Source organism: Myotis davidii, unplaced genomic scaffold (assembly GCF_000327345.1).
Source record: "Myotis davidii unplaced genomic scaffold, ASM32734v1 scaffold441, whole genome shotgun sequence".
In the NCBI taxonomy this organism is placed as follows: Eukaryota; Metazoa; Chordata; class Mammalia; order Chiroptera; family Vespertilionidae; genus Myotis; species Myotis davidii.
Window position 1 is genome coordinate 243,601 of NW_006291818.1, and position 20,923 is coordinate 264,523.

Consider the following 20,923-nt stretch of genomic DNA (forward strand, 5'->3'; position numbering starts at 1 on the left):
CAAGCCTCATGTTAGTTTCAAGCTGCCTGGCTGCCGGCTGCCATCTTGGCTGGCAGTTAATTTGCATATCTCCCTGATTAGCCAATGGGAAGGGTAGCGGTCGTACGCCAATTACCATGTTTCTCTTTTATTAGATAGGATAGAATGGTTATTGAATTCTATCAACTGCTTCTTCTGTGTCTATTGAGGAGATCATATGGATTTTCTCCTTCATTCTGTTAATATGGTGAATTACATTAACTGATATTAATGTTAAATGAACCTTGCATACAGGGAAAATATATGTGTGGTATGTATCACACATATCTGAATTTGATTTACTAAAATTTTGTTGAGGATTTTTTCAAAACCGCTCTATTGAAATATAATCCATATACCATATACCTCACCCATTTAGTGTACAGCTCTCCTGTATTTTTTACTCCTTACAAAAAGGGTAATTTCTTTGTTTTCAGAGCTTCTCTTATGACTCCAGTTTCTTTTCTTTTTTTAATTTCTTTTTTTATTGATTTCAGAGAGAAAGGGAGAGGAAAGGAAAGAGAGATAGAAATATCAATGATGAGAGAGATTCATTGATTGGCTGCCTCCTGCACACCCCACACTGGGGACCAAGCCCGCAACCCAGGCATGTGCCCTTGACCGGAATCAAACCTGGGACTTGTCAGTCTGACTGCAGTTTCTTTAAATAATTAACTCAAAACAACCCTTATGCCAAAGAGGCATATTTTGGGTTGCATGTTCTGCTACCCATTCCTGCCCTTGAAACTTCCCTGATAAGTTTCACAGTCCAGAAGCTGAGTTGGTAGATTGTTTCATCTCTCACTGAACCAGTCTCTTCATCCTGAGAGAAGGTCAGTAAAGTCAGAATTATCTCATTTCAGGAGGTGGTGTTGCAGGTGGGGTCCCAAAGTTAGGCCTACATGGTGCAAGCACCCAGGTATTTAAGAAGAATTTTTACTTGGCATAATGTCTTCAAGGTGCATCCATGTTGTAGCATGTCGGAATGTCATTTCTTTTAAAGGCAGAGGAATATGTCCTTGTTATGTGTGTGCCACTTTTGTATATTCATCAAGGGACATTTAAATGTTGTTTCTACCTTTGCTATTCTGAATAATGCTGCTGTGAACCCTGGCTGAGTAGCTCAGCTGTTTAGAGCACTGTCCCAATACACTAAGGTTGCAGGTTCTATCCTTATTTAGGGCACATGCAAGAATCAACCAATGAATGTATAAATAAGTGGAATAACAAATAGATGTTTCCTCCTCTCTCAGATCAATTTTTAAAAATTGTGACCATTGGTGTACAAATATCTGTTCAAGTCTCTGCTTTCAATGAATTTGAGTGCATACTGTGGGTAGATATCCTGAAGCATATTGAGATTTTTAAGAATTTGGGCAAACAGTTTGAATCAGGTAGCTCCTAACCACTGTTATGAACTAGAGTTAAGATCTTTATGGGGAAGATGCCAACACAAAACAAGAAAATTATTTGGCTATCGCTTAAGCAGGTGCCTCATTTAGGAAAGCCCAGTTGTCTGTTTGGATTGAGCCCTAGGCTTTGGTTTGCTTCTGTAGGCTGCCAGGGCATTGTAGCCACCTCTGTCTAATGGAAGCAGAACCAAAACAGGCTTCCAATTCCATGGAAGCCAAACCTGAAAGCTAGACAATGGCCTTATGCCAAACCGGTGGGAGCGACCCACCTTGTCTCAAATCTGCAAGGGGCATACTCATCCCTTGTGAGGGGCATACTCATCCCTCCTGGGGAGTGGAACGTCTTTCAACTCTCCCCGGCCCGTGGTCTTTCACGCCACGTCCGCCTAGACCCCTCAGGCACTTACAGATTCCAGAAATGAGCTCACAGAGAACAGAACACACAAAGACACAGACACCTACCGTGATCAGTCAGACTCTTCGGATCGGGGGTCCCTCGATGGTCTTGGGAACCCCGGGCGAGCCCCCAAATGTTATGCCCAGATTTCAAGATTCCCAAGAGCCCACCAGGGAGCCAGCCAGTCTGGCCTGATGACACAAGGAGTTTTATAGGGGGGTGGAGTAAGGGCAGGAGAGGGGACTGTGGGCCCCGCCGATTGGCCAGATGCGAGTCGGTGTCTCATTACACAGGATGTGGTCATAGTGATGGTGTGCACTTCCCTTGATTATCATTGGTTAGTCCAGAGAAATCCTGGGTGTGGCTAGCAAAGGCTTCTTCCGGGAAGAAGCCTTGCTGAACACATGGCTCTGCCCAAAAATGGAGGACCCAGGGTAAGATGGAGGGCGTAGTCCTCGCCCTTTCAGTGACCTGTCACCCCAGCTCTCCTCCAAGGCCCTACCTGGGCTCACCAAGCACAGCCCCACACAGCCCCGCCCCGCACAGCCTTTGGGGAGCTCCACCCCTAGAGGGGAAAGGGAGAGGCTACAGATAGGAGGTCGCAGGAGGAGGGGGCAGAGCAGGGCCCACCAAGGTAGATGGAGGGGAGGGTGGGAGGGAGTCCATAGGACTGGGGACAGAGATGGGTGGGGAAGGAGGGCCGTGCATAAGTGTCCCCTTGGTTGAAGTAGAAATCCTGACCCCATTTTACAGACGTGTGTGTGGGGGGGGGGCGAGGAAAAAAGAGGGTGTGGGGGGACAGGATGGATGGAGAGCCGCGACATTTGATTCATGGACAATTTATTTTTTTGTTAATTTATTTTTATTGATTTCAGGAGGAAGGCAGAGGGAGGGAGAGATAGAAACATCAATGATGAGAGAGAATCTATCTGTTGCCTCCCACATGCCCACTACTAGGTATTAAGTCCGCAACCCAGGAATGTGCCCTTGACCAGAACCAAACCCAGGACCCTTCAGTCCACAGGCTGTGGCTTTATCCACTAAGCCAGTGGTCGGCAAACTCATTTGTCAACAGAGCCAAATATCAACAGTACAACGATTGACTTTTCTTTTGAGAGCCAAATTTTTTAAACTTAAACTATATAGGTAGGTACATTGTTATTAACTTAATTAGGGTACTCCTAAGGCTTAGGAAGAGTCACACTCAAGGGGCCAAAGAGCCACATGTGGCTCGCGAGCCAGTTTACCAACCACGGCACTAAGCCAAACCATCTAAGGCAACCCATGGCCTATTCAAAACCGCTGCAGTAGGCTGAGCAGGGGTCTTACCCCGATGGTGTTACCTGATAACGAGGATGTCTCTCCTTATGTCGGGGTAATCAGAACTGCAGTGAAGTAAAGGCACACCCGTGGAGCCTGCAAAGGGTTTCCACACACACGATGCAATTTACTCCATGTGGCAGCTGAAGAGGGTGAGCAGAGCCTTGGAAGGACATGAGGTCTCCAAGACCAGGGGCTGGAGGGAAAGTGTGTGCCTAGCATTCCGCGCCATGAGTTACAATGTATATATTTCTATAATAATAAAAGCACAATATGCTAATTAGATTAGCTGGACGTCCTTCTGGACAAAGCCACAGCGGCTGTGAGGGCTGAGGGCAGGCAGCCGCTGTGGCCAGCAGCAGCAGCAGTGACAGAGTGATGGGGCAGCGCCTTCCCCTGATTGGCGCAGTCACCTCCCACAGAGGGAGGCCAGTCTGCAACTTAGGCCCGTTCCCCACGGGCCTAAGCCATCAGTAGGACATCCCCTGAGGGCTCCCGGGATGTGAGAGAGGGCAGGCCGGTCTGAAGGAACCCCCCCAGTGCACGATTTTTTGTGCACCGGGCCTCTAGTAAAAGCATAATATGCTAAGTGTCCGACCCAGCAGTCAACCGACCAGTTACTATGTCATGCACTGACCACCAGGGGGTAGATGCTCGGACTGGTAGGTTAGCTTGCTGCTGGGGTCCGGCTGATGGGGACTGGGTGAGATGGGGCTGGACATGCCCTGGAGCCCTCCCGCAGTCCCTCCCCAGCCACCAGCCCAGATCGGGACTGGGCAAGATGGCCCTGATTGGCCCTGATCACCAGCCAGGTGGAGGGACCCCACGGACCTCTAGTAACTATATAATATAGATATTCTTTAAACATTCCTATAAATAGATATTCGAGTTTATTTAAAGTACCAATGATTATGTAATATGCCAAGATGAATAAGACATGATCTGTGTCCTTAAAAGGTTCACAGTCTAGCTTAAGTGCTAAAATGGGGGGAGTTCAGCAAAACATTATATGGAATGAATAATTCTGCTTAGAGGGCTGGGAAGTCTACAAAAGCTTTCACAGAGAAATATCAGGTATTAGCTGGTTTGGACATTAAATTGTTGTACAAAAACTTTACATTATGGTTGGCTTGGTATAAAGAGAAATTGATCCATTCTCAGCTCTTTCTAACTTAAGTCCTCCAAGAGAAGTATCAGATATAACAAACAAATCTATCATTGGGATCAGGTAATTAACTATATGGTCTACAGTTGTTTCATTATTCACTGCCTGGGGTGGGGGAACTGTCTTTGTCAACAATTGGTCCAAGTATTCTAACATAAATTTGAATCAATAAGTCAATTCCCCACTTCCCCAGTCATCTTACATTTATAGGAAGTAGCTTAATGAGCCCTGGCCGAGTGGCTCAGTTGGTTGGAGCGCTGTCCTGTACAACAAAAGGTTGTGAGTTCGATTCCCAGTCAGGGTATATATCTAGGTTGTAGGTTTGATCCTCAGTTGGGGTGCTTATGGGAGGCAACTGATCCATGTTTCTCTCACATCAATGTTTCTGTCTCTCTCCCTTCCTCTCTCTAAAAGTCAATTTAAAAAACATATCATTGGGTGAGGATTATTTAAAAAAATAACTTAATGAGATAAATATACATAACAGAAAGACTATTTGGTCTAAATATCAAAGTTTATTGAAATAAAATATAATCTATAATAAAAAATGCTAACGGTGTTATCACTGGTTACATTTTTAAGCATATTAACAAGAAATCCAACGTTTTAATCCAAGAATGACACCATCTTTGTGGTACAGCAACAAACATGAAATTAAATGTTGAATAATACTGAATAACCTATCAGAAATATTTTATACTTTCCCATCTATGTTCAATATGCCTTTTCTAGAAATATCCTCCAAGTGAAACTTTTAAAACTTAAGACACAATTTTTAGAATTAAATAGTTTTAGCATAATTAGAATGTATTTCAATGCTCTTTCCTATCAGTTCTAGTGTGGCTATTATTCTTAAACTGGGTTTAAAGCTGGTCATAAAGCAAAACAGATGAATTATTTTAGAAGTAAGAAGGGCATTAAGATAGTAAAAGAAAGGAGGAAAAAATAGGCATCATACACAGTCAGTCTATTTAAACTCTTTGAGAACTGTTTCAATTGGCCAGTCTTGGCCTGGCACAGAGATCTTTGTCATAGCAACTTCTTGACCCAAATAGTCCCACAGTAAAGTAGAGGGGAAAAGACTGGTTTCTTCTTCTTGCTATATTTCAAGATCATTTTCTCTGCAATCTTTATACCATTTCATTTGCTATTCCCCCAAATCTGTGCCACAATTCCATTATTCTGCACAAGTCCCCGAGAAAGACTTGCACGCGCTAACTTTAGGAAATAACTTGCAGGTTCCTCTGAAGTTTCCCAGGTGAAGGTTACGCCTTTGCTGACTGTTGTGTAGCTATCATATACCCAACTTCTATCACATTGTCCTTCCTATGGTGTGCGGATCTGAAAATAGTCATTTTGTTGAGGAAGATAGAGCCTTTTAACAAAAAAACATTGGAAGCTTTTCAAATCCTCATCTTTAAAAATCTTTAAAACTTAGATATCCTATGTACCCTAGAAAAAAAATGATTATTTCGTAGAATAAAGATATAAAAAGGAACAATAAAAACTGACAAAATTGGGAGACACACAGGACATCTCTTCAAAGATGGTCAATTTTAGTCTTAAAATACATCCCATTAGTTAGAACTGCTTGGTTGGGCATTTGTTATAATGTTCATTTTGACAGGTTGCTGATTTGGGAACTTAAGTGGACAATTTAGTTTCCTGACTTCCTATTTAAAACTGTATTTACTGAAGCCAGGATCGCCTTCATAATTTTGCTTTGTGCATTTCCTAATCCAAGAGGCATCCCTTCCTCTCAAAACAGGCTATTATAGGGAGGATGGATATAAAGTTTTCAAAGCTATTGGTGACAAATTACTATATGATTTGAAGAAATTCTTAGAATTAACATCTGACGAAATAGACTTTTTTTTTTTAGAAAAATAATACAATTCTTTGTTTTTTAATCTACTGTGGTTTAAAGCTTAGGTTTTATTTTTGCCATGGTATTTGAACACCTAATTTGGGATAGTACCATGTCCTAAAACAACAACATGTTTTAGGCAGATAAGTCGAATTTCCTTCTTTCTTGGAACAATAGTATGAAACTGAACTTGTGGCAGTAGTTGAAGACTTTTTATACCCTGTTTTTGAGTTTAATATTTTTGAGATAGAAGTGAAATTAGATACTAGAACCCTTCATATAAAAATATATGCATATCAATTTGTTAAACTCTAATTTCTTAACAGCAGAAACATAAGGATTAAAACAAAACAAAACCCATGAGGATTAAGTAAGATATATGCACGATTTAAAATCTAGATAGATCTTTAGAGTTAAATTTACCAGGGTCCTGCAATTTGTCAGATTCCATTATCTATTTAGCAATTTATTTTGTCCAGGAAGCCTTCTATTTTAAATTTTACTTTGTTTTATAGTGTCACCCAAGAAGAATAACCTCAATTCTTCATGTTTTCCAATAGCTTCAGAAGTGCTGGACATCGTTAAAAAAAAATGACACCAATTACCAGAGAACCTAAGAACTCTGATTCTGATGAGTTCCTTTACCACCTTCAGTCACTTTCTGAATAGAATTTAACCACACATTATCAAATAACATTTTATACTAAAAAAATAATTTAAATAGCCCCCCAAATGACAGTATTTGAGAGATCTAAATGAATTCCATCCATGCAATAAAGTTCACATATATGGTATTGGTAACCTACGACCACTGTACTTTGTTCCATGGAGGAAAAAGCAGAGAATCTAAATATTTAGACACATGAAAGATATTGGGAAAAATAAAAATTTAATGCTTTTTATTCTCCCCAAATACTCTTGATTTGGACTCTATAGCCCACTGAACACAAAAGCAACTGTAAAATACATTTCGAGAAGAGATGATACCATACTAAAGACAAGGTAATTCTACAAATTTTGAAAGCATTAAAAAACTGACTTAAAAAATAGTCACTGGGAGAAAAATATTGTCACTGCACATCCAAGAACAAAAGGTGTGTGATATTTGATTATTTGAGTAATACTTTGTGCTTATACTATGCCCTTTATTCAGGAGTGCAAAGCACTAAAAAGTAAGCATTATTTACATGTTTAGAATAAACTGAGGCACAGGAAGTTTTACCAGGGCAAGATAAAAGCCAGGTTTTTAGACATAAAATGATTCAGAATTCCACATTTCCAGTTCCTTAAAATATAACTTAAGTACTACCTTTAATGCCTTCACTTTACCAAACTTAAGTAGTTTACAATTATAGCTTAAGTTGTACACTCAAGTAGTGTGTGATAGGTAAAGCCCATAGATTTCCAACATGTCTAAAATAACTGGTATATTGACCAGGAAAGTTTGCTTTTTGCTTTAAAAAAATTCTTTTTAAAATAAATTAGATTGTTTGAGGGCAGTTCTGGAAATTCTTGCCTTGATTTTTCTGCTTCACCTGCCTACATTAATATAGGGACAATAATTTGTTCCTGAAATATATATTGCACTTCTAATCCTTTCCTCTCAAGATCTTCTGTCTCTTAGTGAACAGAGGTGGTGATTCATTAAAAACAAAATAAGTTTTTGTGCAAGTACAAAATAGTTAATGTTAAGGTCAGTCACTAATCTCTGACATTAACTTGCTTAATTAAACTAAGGTAAAAAAGTACAAGGAAAAATTCAAAACATTTTAAGGGATAAGTAGATAAATATTAGAAATGTGAGACAATAAAACAAAATAAATGCTTCCAAAGCCTATTCCTAAACTTAAATCTATGCCTCATTTAACTACTAACATGACACCTTGAAACATAGAAGTCACTTTACCTAAGCACAGTGGGCCAGCATATTATAGGAAGCAGTCACTGCCAATTTTAGCTGCCGCAAACTGCTTAGTGTGTGTCTTAAAATGTTGACTCTTAAATTTGAGGAAAAATGCCTAGATTCTTTTGAGAATCTAATAGAAGTCATGGATCCTTGCTTTAGAATACACAATAAGTACTGTTAAATGTCAAAAACCTATTGTGCATCATAGCACTGTTGATTCAATGGAATTAGACACGAAGAAAATTCAGTTAACAATGACTGTTCACTAACCTTAAGGAACGTTTTAAAAGTACGAGAAAGCCCAGTGACTGTATCATTCTTTCATGTGCCTGTTTTGCTGGCTGTAATGTTGACTGGTTGATGGAAATGTGCCCCTAATCTAGCCTATAAATATTAAAAGCAAAAATGTTTGTGTTCTAACTGCTGCTAGCAGTATACATGTAACAATTTTCAAGTACTACAAAATACTGCGAGGGAAAGACTTTAATATACCACTATCAAATTCCTATATACTCAAACCAGCAATGAAATGTCTGAGTATAATTTGTTGCCTTGAGCAAAATATAAGAAAATAAAGACACGATAGCTCTAAATTCTTTATAATCTTCAAGGATGGGAAACCAGTATCTCTGAGAAGTTTGTTTGTTTTAATAGAATTGAACATTTAATTTTACCCCCACAGTAATCAAAGCAAACATTTTATCATTATTATTCTTGGTATATCAAACATTCCAGGAATGTAAGAAAATCTGACTTGGAAATATTACATAGAAAAAGGCTGAATTAACAAACACATTACATTTTTTAATTACTTCTTATAAGTATACATTGACATCTATTTATCTGACAGCACTGCTGCTTTTGAGTGAGTCTTTTTTTTCTTCCAGAGGGAATGGAGAATGGCAGTATTATCTTTTGAACAAATTAAGTAGACAGTAGCAAACAACAGAATAACTTCTACACATAAATTTTTCAAGGGCAATAAATAGTAAATATAATTATGGGAACATATGCCTCAAATATGCTTTGTAAAATTTCTCAGGATTTATTTATTTATTTATTATTAAAATATACTGCACTATCACTACTATCTGGGGAAAAACAAACCCTGAAGTTTTAGTTTCCTCCTTCAACCAGAATGACAAGAGTAAACCTGGCCCTAGCTGGTTTGGCTCAGTGAATGGAGCATTGGCCTGTGCACTGAAGGGCCCCAAGTTCGGTCCCGAGTCAAGGGCACATGCCCGGGTTGTGGGCTCGATCCCCAGTAGGGGATGTGCAGGAGGCAGCCGATCAATGATTCTCTCTCATCATTGATCTTTCTATCCCCCTCCCTTCCTCTCTGAAATCAATAAAAATATATTTAAAAAAAAAAGAGTAAACCTGGACTAAGGTCAACTTGTTTGAGCCAACAGAATTCTGCGGTACATTTGGTTACTTTACCAATGTACGCATATTCTGGGTTATTATCAAGAGACTTACCAAATATTTTATATTAATGTTTTATACCCCAAACAGGTTCTCTGATGATTATCATGCTACCATAGGAAATTTGAAGGAATAACAAATGGTATAACATAAACAGACATGCAGTACGCAAGACATAAAAGATACAGCTTGACCCTGGATTTTTCCCTTAGAATAATTCCTTCCATAAATAAGACTTTACTTTTTACATGTAGACTAATCCTCTTGGATCATGGAGAATGTTAAGGACATGGCTTAAGCAATCTAGACCACTTTTCTTTTTCTTTTTTTTGTAGTCTATTGTCACCCAGACCACAAAAAACATTCTGCAAGTGGATGCTCAGGTTAGATTGATGCTTTTAAACAAACTTACTGAGGCTTAGAATGTAAATCATGTAACTACTTGCAGCAGCAATAGTCATTTCAAAAATGACTAAAACAAACTTTTAAATACAAAGCATATAAAAGTGATTATTAAGGATAGTTTTCCAAACTATATCTAGAAATACAGAAATACATGTGTTGCCTCATGATAAAGTTCAATAAATATTCTTTCTGAATCCTACAAACACTACAAGACGTTATAGGTTTATTTGGTTCTCATAAGTTAAAAAAATCTGATTGTTTTTATATAAATTCCTCCAACAGATTTCTACTACTGGTTTTTACTAGACTGAGAGATTATAATCTAACTTCCCTTCAGAAATGTGCTTTTTTGTTGGTTTTAACAAAGTATACTTAATTTTCTAGCAAATAAACATGATTTAAATTTTAAGGTTCAAGGTAATCCTAGAAAAAGGTAGACACTGAACTACTTGCTTGTCTACATCCTCATATTTACAAAGCCCCGCATCCACAGTGGTTTCCTTCTTACCCTCACTTGTTACACCGCCAGTAAATAGTAGCTGTGGTCCAAGTTACCTATATTAAAGATTTCAAAATTCCTCAAAATGTCACAACACTACAAAGTCATAATATCTGATTTTGATAGGATATGAGTATTAGTACTATGTAATTTTTTGCTACTGGAAAAAAAAATACTAGTCTTTATTTTTTCTATCTAATTAAATCCGAGCTCCATGATCAGTTCTTATGATAATATCTAAAATGTACATTCCTAAAGAAATGTAAAGCTGTTTTAGGGCTGAACTAGTTCAATATACAATTAAGGATTATTTATTCCTGTCTTTTTTTTTTTCCTTTTAAATCTCTATATTAAACCCCTGGTTTCTTGTGGATTAGATCATAATTTAATATTGAAAAATTAATTTCAGAAACTAGTGTGCTAATATTTAGTTTTCAGGAAGGAATCAGACAAAATCAATTACCTCCATTCATTGTTAGAACAGAAGATAAAATAGCTTACTAACTGATATGAGTTATGAATGTCACTATGACACAAAATTTGCTGTGATTTGCTTATTTGGCTACAAGTGCAGTATTTTTCATGAATGACAACACACAGCATTTCCAACTTGTAACAGGAAACTCCAGCTCATAAATAGTGTACTGTGTGACTTGAAAAGTCTGATTATAAGTTAAGTAACAACCTTTCCCCTGAAAAACATGAACAAAATCCATTGGGAAATCAGGCACAGACGGTATTTATCGGTTTTTCTTCCTTTCCTCCTGTGGTTTTGTTTCTCAAGACATATAGATGGTTTCAATAGAATCCAACACTTGTTACAAAATAACACAGCTATTTTTTTCCTTTTCTTTTTCTTTATCTTTTTCTCGAGGTTCCTTTCGTTTACGTTCACTATTTCCCGATTGTCTTCCACTTGACGGAGAGGCTTGTGCTGGCTGGCTCTGCTTTAGAAAAAACAAACAAGAAGAAATTACCTCAACTTTTCTTAACTATGCTTAGTCATAGTTATCTAGAAAGAAAAACCACAAGAGTGAAAGAACTCATTAATGAAAAAAGAAGCTATTGGCATATAGCCTTGTTATGTTACATGGTATCTGAGTAGTTGCCTCTACAATTCTGGATAGATATATAAATTATTCTAAGTAAATAGAAATTTCAAACAATAAATAATGTCAAGTAAGATTATGTTGTCTGAAGTCTCAAATTCAAGAAATATTTATGTTAAAGTTTAGAGAATGTTAATGAAAGTGATACCATTTAGTAAACTATAATAGTTCTCTAAGCCCCCATTAACTACCATAATAAACAGATTTTAAAAGGAAGAAAAATATTGAAAACTGAGTGTGTGAAATAATTGTATTCAGTGAAATAAGAGAAAAAGAAAAATTTTTTTAAATCCTCATCCAAAGATATTTTTCCATTGATTTTTTAGGGGAAGAGAGAGGGAAAGACAGAGAGAAACATTGATTGGTTGCCTCCTGTATGAGCCCCAGGGCCTGGGCTGGGGAGGAGCCTGCAACCAAGGTACATGCCCTTAACCAGAATCACACCTGGAACCCTTTGTTCTGCAGGCCGAAGCTCTATCCACTGAGTTAAAGTGGCTAGAGCGAGAAAATTTTTAATGAAAAGCTAATCATAAATGTAGGTTTTAACTTTTAAGCTTGGGGTAGTCAATATTTGAGCTAGAAATAGATATGTTATACTTATTTTAATGGAGACCTCTATATTTATATCTTCATCAGCTCTTAAAGGACATCTCCCTTTCTTACAGTTCTGGCACGGTACAGTTAAACATAAAAAGGGGGATTTTCCCCCCATTTAATGCAATGAGATTTAACATATAGAAACCAACTTAACAGTCACATTTACAGTGCATAAAACATTCAACTGGGAAGAGTAAAAAGTGGGAAAGTGCTAATCTTGGTTGGATACTTAGTACGTGCCAGACACTGGGTTTATTTGTTCTCAACCACAAACCTAAGAGTTAAATACTATCTCCTATTTTACAGACAGGGAAAATGAGGCTAAGAGGCAGATGACTTTATCCAAGGTGTTACAGGAAATGCAAATCTACATCTACCTGACTCTGGAGCCTACATTCTTCCCGTAATAGCTCACACTGCCCTCTGATTGACAGAAAAGACTGTTTAAATTGGTTTATATTCTGTGCAGCTATTAATAACTTTAAAAAATAAATTTGAAAACTCTTGTCATCAGAACCTTATGAAAAATAACTTCAGTAAATGAGAAAAATAGTAAGATAAGCACAAAAATAGGATAATGTTATAAAACCTAATGGGGCCAAAACCGGTTTGGCTCAGTGGATAGAGCGTCGGCCTGCGGACTGAAGGGTCCCAGGTTCGATTCCGGTCAAGGGCATGTACCTTGGTTGCGGGCACATCCCCAGTAGGAGATGTGCGGGAGGCAGCTGATCGATGTCTCTCTCTCATCGATGTTTCTAACTCTCTATCTCTCTCCCTTCCTCTCTGTAAAAAATCAATAAAAAAAATATATTAAATAAAACCTAATGGGCGCTAAAATGCTTACATAATTAAAGAGTCAATATATAATTTAAAAATGTTTATCTCAGTACAAATTTCTTTATTGTTAAAGTGATCATTGCGTTTAAGAATGAGAACACTGTTTTCACCTGAGCCTGGGTAGAAGCAGAAGTAGAAGCAACAGCAACTGCTGCTTGTTCCTGTTCCTGGTAATATTGAGAAGCCCGTCTATCCTCTTCTTCTTGGAGTTTCTTTGCGAGTTCCAAATCACTGATTCCTTCCGGTGCTTGTTCCCAATTGATCTCTTGGCTCTGCTGTTCTTGTTGTAGAGATAATGCCATAAGATAGTCCTAAGAAATGAAATTACAACCATCTTTAGCTATGAGACATTACCCAAGAACTAATGAGTGTAAATATAGAGGTTATAACTACAAAACTAAGAATGGCTTTTTAAAAACATACCAGAGCCTAAATATAAAAACAAAAGTTATCCAAGTGCTTCTGCTTGGGACCTAGCTGGTTTGGCTTATTGGATAGAGCGTCAGCCTGAGGACTGAAGGGTCCCAGGTTCGATTCCAGTCAATGGCACATGCCCAGGATGTGAGCTCAATCCCCAGTAGGGGACGTGCAGGAGGCAGCCGATCAATGATTCTCTCTCATCATTGATGTTTCTATCTCTCTCTCCCCTCTTCCTTCCTCTCTGAAATTAATTTTTTTTAATAAAAGTGCTTCTGCTTGGGAATATTAACCTATTTCAGTGATGCTACTATTGTTCTAAATGTTTTTGGAATTCATCTGAAATTCTTTCTAGAAGAAGTATATAAGGCATTAGAGAAAACTTAAAAATGTTGCCCCTGCCTGGCTGGTTTGGCTCAGTGGTTGAGCGTCACCTATGGACCAGGAAGTCATGGATCAATTATCAGTCAGGGCACATCCCCAGGACGGGGTATGCAGGAGGCAGCTGATCAGTGTTTCCACTTCTAAATGGGAATTCTACTCACTAATCTACTCTTTCTATTCACCTACACTTTATCCAGTGCATGCTATCTTCAAGACTCCCTCTTTTATATGTTTTCTAATTAGCCAAAATATATCTCAACCATGTACTCATCTCTTCATCTCTATCATCTCTTGCTTGGACTACTAGTCTCTACTTATACCTGTGTCCCTCCTCTGTATTCTCCACCTCGCAACCTTTTAAAAAGGTGAAGTAGTTCATGTCACTTCCATGTGATATACCTGGCATATCTTCCCTACCACAACTAAATAAAATTCAAACTCTTTACCATAACCATCACAGTTCTCTATGATCTGGCCTAATGACCAAAGTGTACAATTAATATGCATATAGAATGACGACCTATCTATTTAGGAAGTGTCAGAAAAATTACATAAGTATATTAATGAATAAATCTTTGTTCAAAAGTTTTGGATAACTAAATTTGTATTTGAAAGGAAAGAAAATTTTAAATAATATGAAGAAATAAACAAATTTACCTGATCGATCTGATCTTGTTGTCCTCTGTATACAGTTTCAGGATCTGAAGGAGGCCGCAGATGAAAATCTGAGTCACAGAAATTTCCATCACCATCAACATTATGAAGGCTTTCCCAAACAATTTTTTCTTCAGTAAGAAACCCCTGGTCTGTTACCAGCAGATACAGTAGACCCTTAATAAGAAATAACAAAAGAAAAAAGACTGACACATTGGTAAAAACCAGTTCATACTTTTTTTTTTTTAATATATTTTATTGAGTTTTTACAGAGAGGAAAGGAGAGAGATAGAGAGTCAGAAACATCCATGAGAGAGAAACATCGACCAGCTGCCTCCTGCACACTCCCCACTGGGGATGTGCCCGCAACCAAGGCACATGCCCTTGACCGGAATCGAACCTGGGACCTTTCAGTCCGCAGGCCGACGCTCCATCCACCGAGCCAAACCGGTCTCGGCACCAGTTCATACTTATTTTTAATATGTTTCTATTGATTTTAGAGAAGAGAGAGAAACATCGATAAGAGAGAGAAACATCAATGGCCTGCCTCCTGCATGCCCCCTACTGGGGATTGTGCTCACAAGCCAGGTGTGTGCCCTGACCCGGAATCAAACCGGGGCCCTTTTGGTTATGGGAGGATTCTCAACCAAGCCACACCGGCCAGGCAAAACTAATTAATATTTAAGAGAAATCTTATAATCTGTATGCGTAAAGCATATGAATTACTCCTACTAGTTAGATCTGTATAACATAATAAATAGTAGACCAAGTAGATATCTTATTTGCTCACTGAATTAAATCTAGCTGGCTTTGAATATAGTTTATAATTGGTACACTATAGTATAATGAAAAATTATACTATAATTTGAGGAGCTCCTGGCATGTTCAACAAGTAAATGACTTATATATAGCCTTTGGGGGGGAGGTTACAATCTCATTTCGCAAAATAGAAAAATACTATACAAGTTCCTAAAAATACATCAGGTAATAAATAAGACACAGTCATAATAAAATGATATCACTCTGCCTATAGTCATAAGCCAATGTGACTAATCCAATCCATATCAATTTTTCCTTTCTCTGTACCAACAGTACTTTGTACCTGTTTCTATTGTAGCCCTGAATCACACTATACAATAATTGTGTTTTTCTGCCTTATTCCCCAGACTATATGTTTTAATCTTTATATCTCTGGCCCTTAGTGTAGTGTACTCATAAAATTGAATCAATCAACTTTATTGAACCAATCAATGAACTCATATTAATAGTCACTACCAAAGAATTTAGCATTGATCTTTAATTTTTCATATGTATTAGTTCTGATTCCAATCATGTGTAAGTGTCCCTAGTATACACATAAGGATTGTAAGCCGTTTTTCTTCAGATTTGCCAAAGATATCACTTTCATTTACCTGTTGAAAGTTCCTACTGGTTAATACAGTGTTTATTACCAGAGCTAAAATATAAAAACAAAAGTTATCTAAGTGCTTCTGCTTGGGACCTAGCTGGTTTGGCTTATTGGATAGAACATCAGCCTGAGGACTGAAAGGTCCCATGTTCGATTCCAGTCAGTGGCACATGTTCAGGATTCGAGCTCAATCCCCAGTAGGGGACGTGCAGGAGGCAGCCGATCAATGATTCTCTCTCATCATTGATGTTTCTATCTCTCTCTCCCCTCTTCCTTCCTCTCTGAAATTAATTTTTTTTAATAAAAGTGCTTCTGCTTGGGAATATTAACCTATTTCAGTGATGCTACTATTGTTCTAAATGTTTTTGGAATTCATCTGAAATTCTTTCTAGAAGAAGTATATAAGGCATTAGAGAAAACTTAAAAATGTTGCCCCTGCCTGGCTGGTTTGGCTCAGTGGTTGAGCATCACCTATGAACCAGGAAGTCATGGTTCAATTATCAGTCAGGGCACATCCCCAGGACGGGGTATGCAGGAGGCAGCTGATCAATGGGGAACAGTTTAGGCAGTTGACCATACTTTGCATATTCTCTCTTATCATCACAATTAATCTTAATAAGTTAAGAATAAGAAATTCCTTTAAAGATGTTGGTGGTGTGGGTTGAGAAATTACTGAGTTAATTATGAAGCTTTAAAAACTAAATAATTATTTTTAAACATTTATTATATGTCCAGCACTGTGGACATAGCTCTTCCTAAAGCACAAACTCTTTCCTGTTGTCTACTAGCTGTTACATTCAAGAGTTAGCTGTAGATAGTGATTAATTTATAGTGATTGAAATTACTATAATAACATGGAAAGTATTTATAAAGAAAAACATTTTGATATAAAGTTTAAAGACATTGTTTTAAGCAAAACTTAACTCCAGATTCATACTTAAAAAAAAAATCAGATATGTTTCAATCCACCCAATATTTAAATGCTCATCATATGCTCAGCACTATGCTAAGTGCTTGAGGATTCATATCATAGAAAGCAATGATCCTACCTTAATCTGGTATTAGACGCCCCTTCTACATGATTCCATAGAAACCTGCTCTTTCCACTTTATACAATGAATTGTAGTCGCCTGCTTACTTACTCATCCCTCTGAATACATTTCAAGCTCCTTGAGAGCCAGAGCCATCGTCATCATTATCTAACCTATTTTTAATACCCAGTTAGGGTCTACCTTGTCCTAGGATAATTTAAGAGAAAAAATAAAGTTCTTTCCAGCCAATTTTCTACTGAATAGATCTGATCTTTCTGTTTACACTTATCACAATACATTTCAACATACCATTATATTATACAATATTTAGGCTTTATAATTTAGTTTATGTAGATCATATAATGATTGGCTGTGTGCTAGGGGAAGAACCATAATCTTATCAATAATTTTTTTTCCAAATGACACTTTAGGGTAGGTAATTTCTAGGAGGGTTTCCCTTAAAGGAGGGTTTCATCCAGCGCATATGAATATTTATACACTTTTATCTAAAAGGGTATCCCATTCCTGGTATAACTGACCTGTCTTCTCAAGGACCATCAGCCTCAATTTCTTCCTCTTTTAGATCTTGACATTTATCGAAAAGGTCTGTAACTGGTCCACTGTCAACAATGCTGATTATTACTCAACAGTTCCTTTATATAAATTGCAGTGTAGAATAGCAAAGTATGTATTAGTATAGTACTGAACAGTGTAGGCCAATTTTTCCCGAGAGTCTATAGTTATATTACTATCAAGAATACTTTTTGCCTTTATACCCACAATCACTTTTGCTGCATTATCTAGTCAAAGCTTTTCTAAGCTTTGAATCTTCCTTCTGATCTCATTCACCAGTCTCTAAAATACTAATTTCATAAAAAATAACAGAGAAAGCATGTATTAAATTCTTAAATTATTTCTTAATGTATAAAATGTATAAATTATATAAAAATGATAAAGAAATGGCATTAAATAATTTTTATCATTTTATAAAATAGGCAATTGGATAACAAAAGAAAACTGGTAATATCATCATAAATTAGTTGTATACAGAGTATGAATAACATAGTGAGAATATCATCACAATTTATAAATTGATAAAATAAAACTTGGCAAATGTAATAAAAAATTAAGTAATTCCAGCCATTAAAATATGGAGAAAAGCACTGCCTGAATATTTTTGGTTAACTAGTTTGGACTGAAATTACTTAATACCTTTGAACTTTAGTTTTCTTTTCTCCTAAAGTAATATAGAGACATTAAGATCATAAAATTTTTAAGAGATTATAAACTGAAAGATGAATATTACTCCTACTTAACAAACATAAATCTCATCCACAAATACATCTACCCAGAGAGGCAAAGCTGTTGAAAATGTGGGCTTGAAGTCAGGTTGGGGCTGCTTACAAGCTGAGTGGTCTTGGACAAGTAACTGAGGGCCTATAAGCCTGTTCTTTCAGTTGTAAAGTAATAAGGGAGTAGTAATATTCACATCTCACAGGGGAGTTGTGCAAATTAAATAAGATAATGAATATAAAGTGGTTAGCACAATGTAAAGACACATGGTGCTTAATAAATATAAAGTATTACATTCATAAATATCACCTAAATTTATCTCAGTTTCTGTATCTATCCCCTTCTCCTGTCTCCTATTTGAAAGAAAAAGATAAATCTCTTGGCCTGTACTGTGGAATTTATTACTTTCCTTATTTTTAAAAAAATGTATTTTATTGATTTTTTACAGAGAGGAAGGGAGAGGGACAGAGAGTTAGAAACACTGATGAGAGAGAAACTTCCATCAGCTGCCTCCTGCACACCTCTCACTGGGGATGTGCCCGCAACCAAGGTACATACCCTTGACCGGACTCGAACCTGGGACCTTTCAGTCTGCAGGCCAATGCTCTATCCACTGAGCCAAACCGGTTAGGGCTACTTTCCTTATTCTTTTTCCACATTTCTGTATCCACTGTCCCCATAAGAAAAAAAATTAAAAAACGTGACCATTTTTTAAAAAGTATATATTTTTATGGATTTCAGAGAGGAAGGGAAAGGGAGAGAGAGATAGAAACATCAATGATGAGAGAGAATCATTGATTGGCTGCCTCCTGTAAGTCCCACACTGGGGATCAAGCCCGAAACCTGGGCATGTGCCCTGACAAGAAATCGAACCCTGATCTCCTGGTTCATAGGTTGATGCTCAACCACTGAGCCACACCACCTGGGTGAAAGTAACAATTTTTGATGCATCAACCACCTTTTAAAAGTAACTAAATTAAATAAATATTCACTTAAATGTAGTCTTCTGTGGAAAACAAAATTCCCACTATAGTCTTAGTCAAAGAAGAAAGAGAATGGGCAAACTTATTTCTTTAACATGACTTTAGTACTTATCTACAATTGTATCTTCTCCTAAACTAATCTTCATTTCTAATCTCTAAATGGAAAGTTAAAGCAAACAACCAAAAGCCAACCTCAAAAACCCTGGTTTTGAATATACTCCAGAGAGATGTCAGTAATTTGAAGCCAACAGGTAGAAGGAACAATTATGACGTGGACATAAAGTTGATACTTCATAAAAGAATGATCAAGAGTGAGACATGTCATTCTATATACCAAAGACCTAGAAACTAGGGTATCTGCAATCGAGGGCCAAGGAATCAGTAGTCTATCTTACTTGAGAGCCAGCAGAAAGTATTGGAGAAGTGGAGGAGGATCATAAAACAAAACAGGATAAATAGATCTTGGAGATAAAATAATTAGTCACGATAATATGAGAAGCAAAACAGAATGTTTCTAGGAAAAAGGTAATTTATTTAAAACTCACTTTGATACTGTCAAGTTTCCCGCCTGTATAAAAAGTCACCTCCCCATCTAGAACCAGAGGAACAGCCCTGAGAACAGCTGTTCTCTCGGTAGGGTCTCCTCCTGCTGCTTTCAGATACTAATCTAGTTGTGCTGATAAAAAGCACACATCTTCATAGGAGAACATACTCAGCGTGGTTTTGCCATGATGATCTGTCCAATTCAATTGTATAAGATTAAGTGGAAGTACATGGAGCAAGGTAACAAGTGGTAGCAGAAATTGGAGATGTGTGTATTTGCTGCCAATGGACAGATGAGGGATGAACAGTTTAATCAAGGATTAAGGAGAGTGCTATTACAACTAATAACTAACAAGGGCTGGACTTGATTACTTTGCTAGTAATAGAGGAAACAGCAGAGGTCCTTGCCCAGAGTTTAGGAATAGTAAACCACAAAACTAGGAATGATCAGAGGACTTTTCAACAGGAAGTCAATTAGTGTCTGTGGTCAGAGAAAATGTCATGAGAAGCTGTGCAATTAAAACCATAGGAGGTCATACTGTGTTAGACAGTTAGAAAATGTGAGATTGATTGGTAGATATTATAATGGGGTGGGGGGTCAATTTGATCAACACATCCGTTGTGACTCTGTAATGGCAAAAGGCCTAATAAAAAGTCTGTGGAGCCCCGCTGGTGTGGCTCAGTTGGTTGAGTGTTATGCCATGCACCAAGAGGTTGCTGGTTCGATTCCCAGTCAGGGCATATATATGATATGATATGATATGGGTACCAGAAAGCATAAAGATGCTTTTCGCAAATTCTAATACAAATAAGCTCCACTAATAAAATAATAAGTTTGTAGATATTTATAGCTGATTGTCAATTTATTATTATAGGCCCCTAGTTACAGACACCATTTATCAGTAGTAGAAAGAATTCTATCCAGCTAGGCCAGAGTAGCTCTCAGCCGGTTGGGCATCCTCTCACGCACCGAAAGGTGGCCAGTGCAATTCCCAGTCAGGGCACATGCCTGAGTTGTGGGTTCGATCTTTGGTTGCGGCATGTGCAGAGGACAGCCAAATGATGTTTCTCTCTCACATCAATATTTTTCTCTCCTTTCCTCTCTCTAAGCATGCCGTCAGGTGAGGATTAAAAAATATTCTAACCGGATATTAAATTTACTTTATTGTTGAAAGTATATCTGAATTCTATGGGATGAATTATGTTTATAGTTCATCAGAAAGATAGGAAGTAAAGTGATCATTAAATATGAA

The 20,923-nt window shown here is 37.5% G+C and overlaps 1 protein-coding gene across 2 annotated transcripts in view; it reads right to left on the bottom strand.

Moving 5' to 3' along the window:
• Nucleotides 1-9,450: 9,450 nt before the first annotated feature.
• FAM63B (family with sequence similarity 63 member B) overlaps nucleotides 9,451-20,923 on the bottom strand; it is a 60,697-nt gene continuing 49,224 nt past the window's right edge. Inside the window, exons 7-10 of one of the 2 annotated variants that reach the window (XM_015564960.1) lie at nucleotides 14,416-14,589; nucleotides 13,068-13,268; nucleotides 11,100-11,361; nucleotides 9,451-9,620 (exon numbers count right to left, since the gene is read on the bottom strand). In XM_015564960.1, the coding sequence (XP_015420446.1) occupies nucleotides 11,233-11,361; nucleotides 13,068-13,268; nucleotides 14,416-14,589 (504 nt within the window). In that variant the 3' untranslated portion in view covers nucleotides 9,451-9,620; nucleotides 11,100-11,232. Of the gene's footprint in view, nucleotides 9,621-10,732; nucleotides 11,362-13,067; nucleotides 13,269-14,415; nucleotides 14,590-20,923 lie in introns of those variants that run through there. The other variant, XM_006765224.2, reaches the window with a different exon arrangement.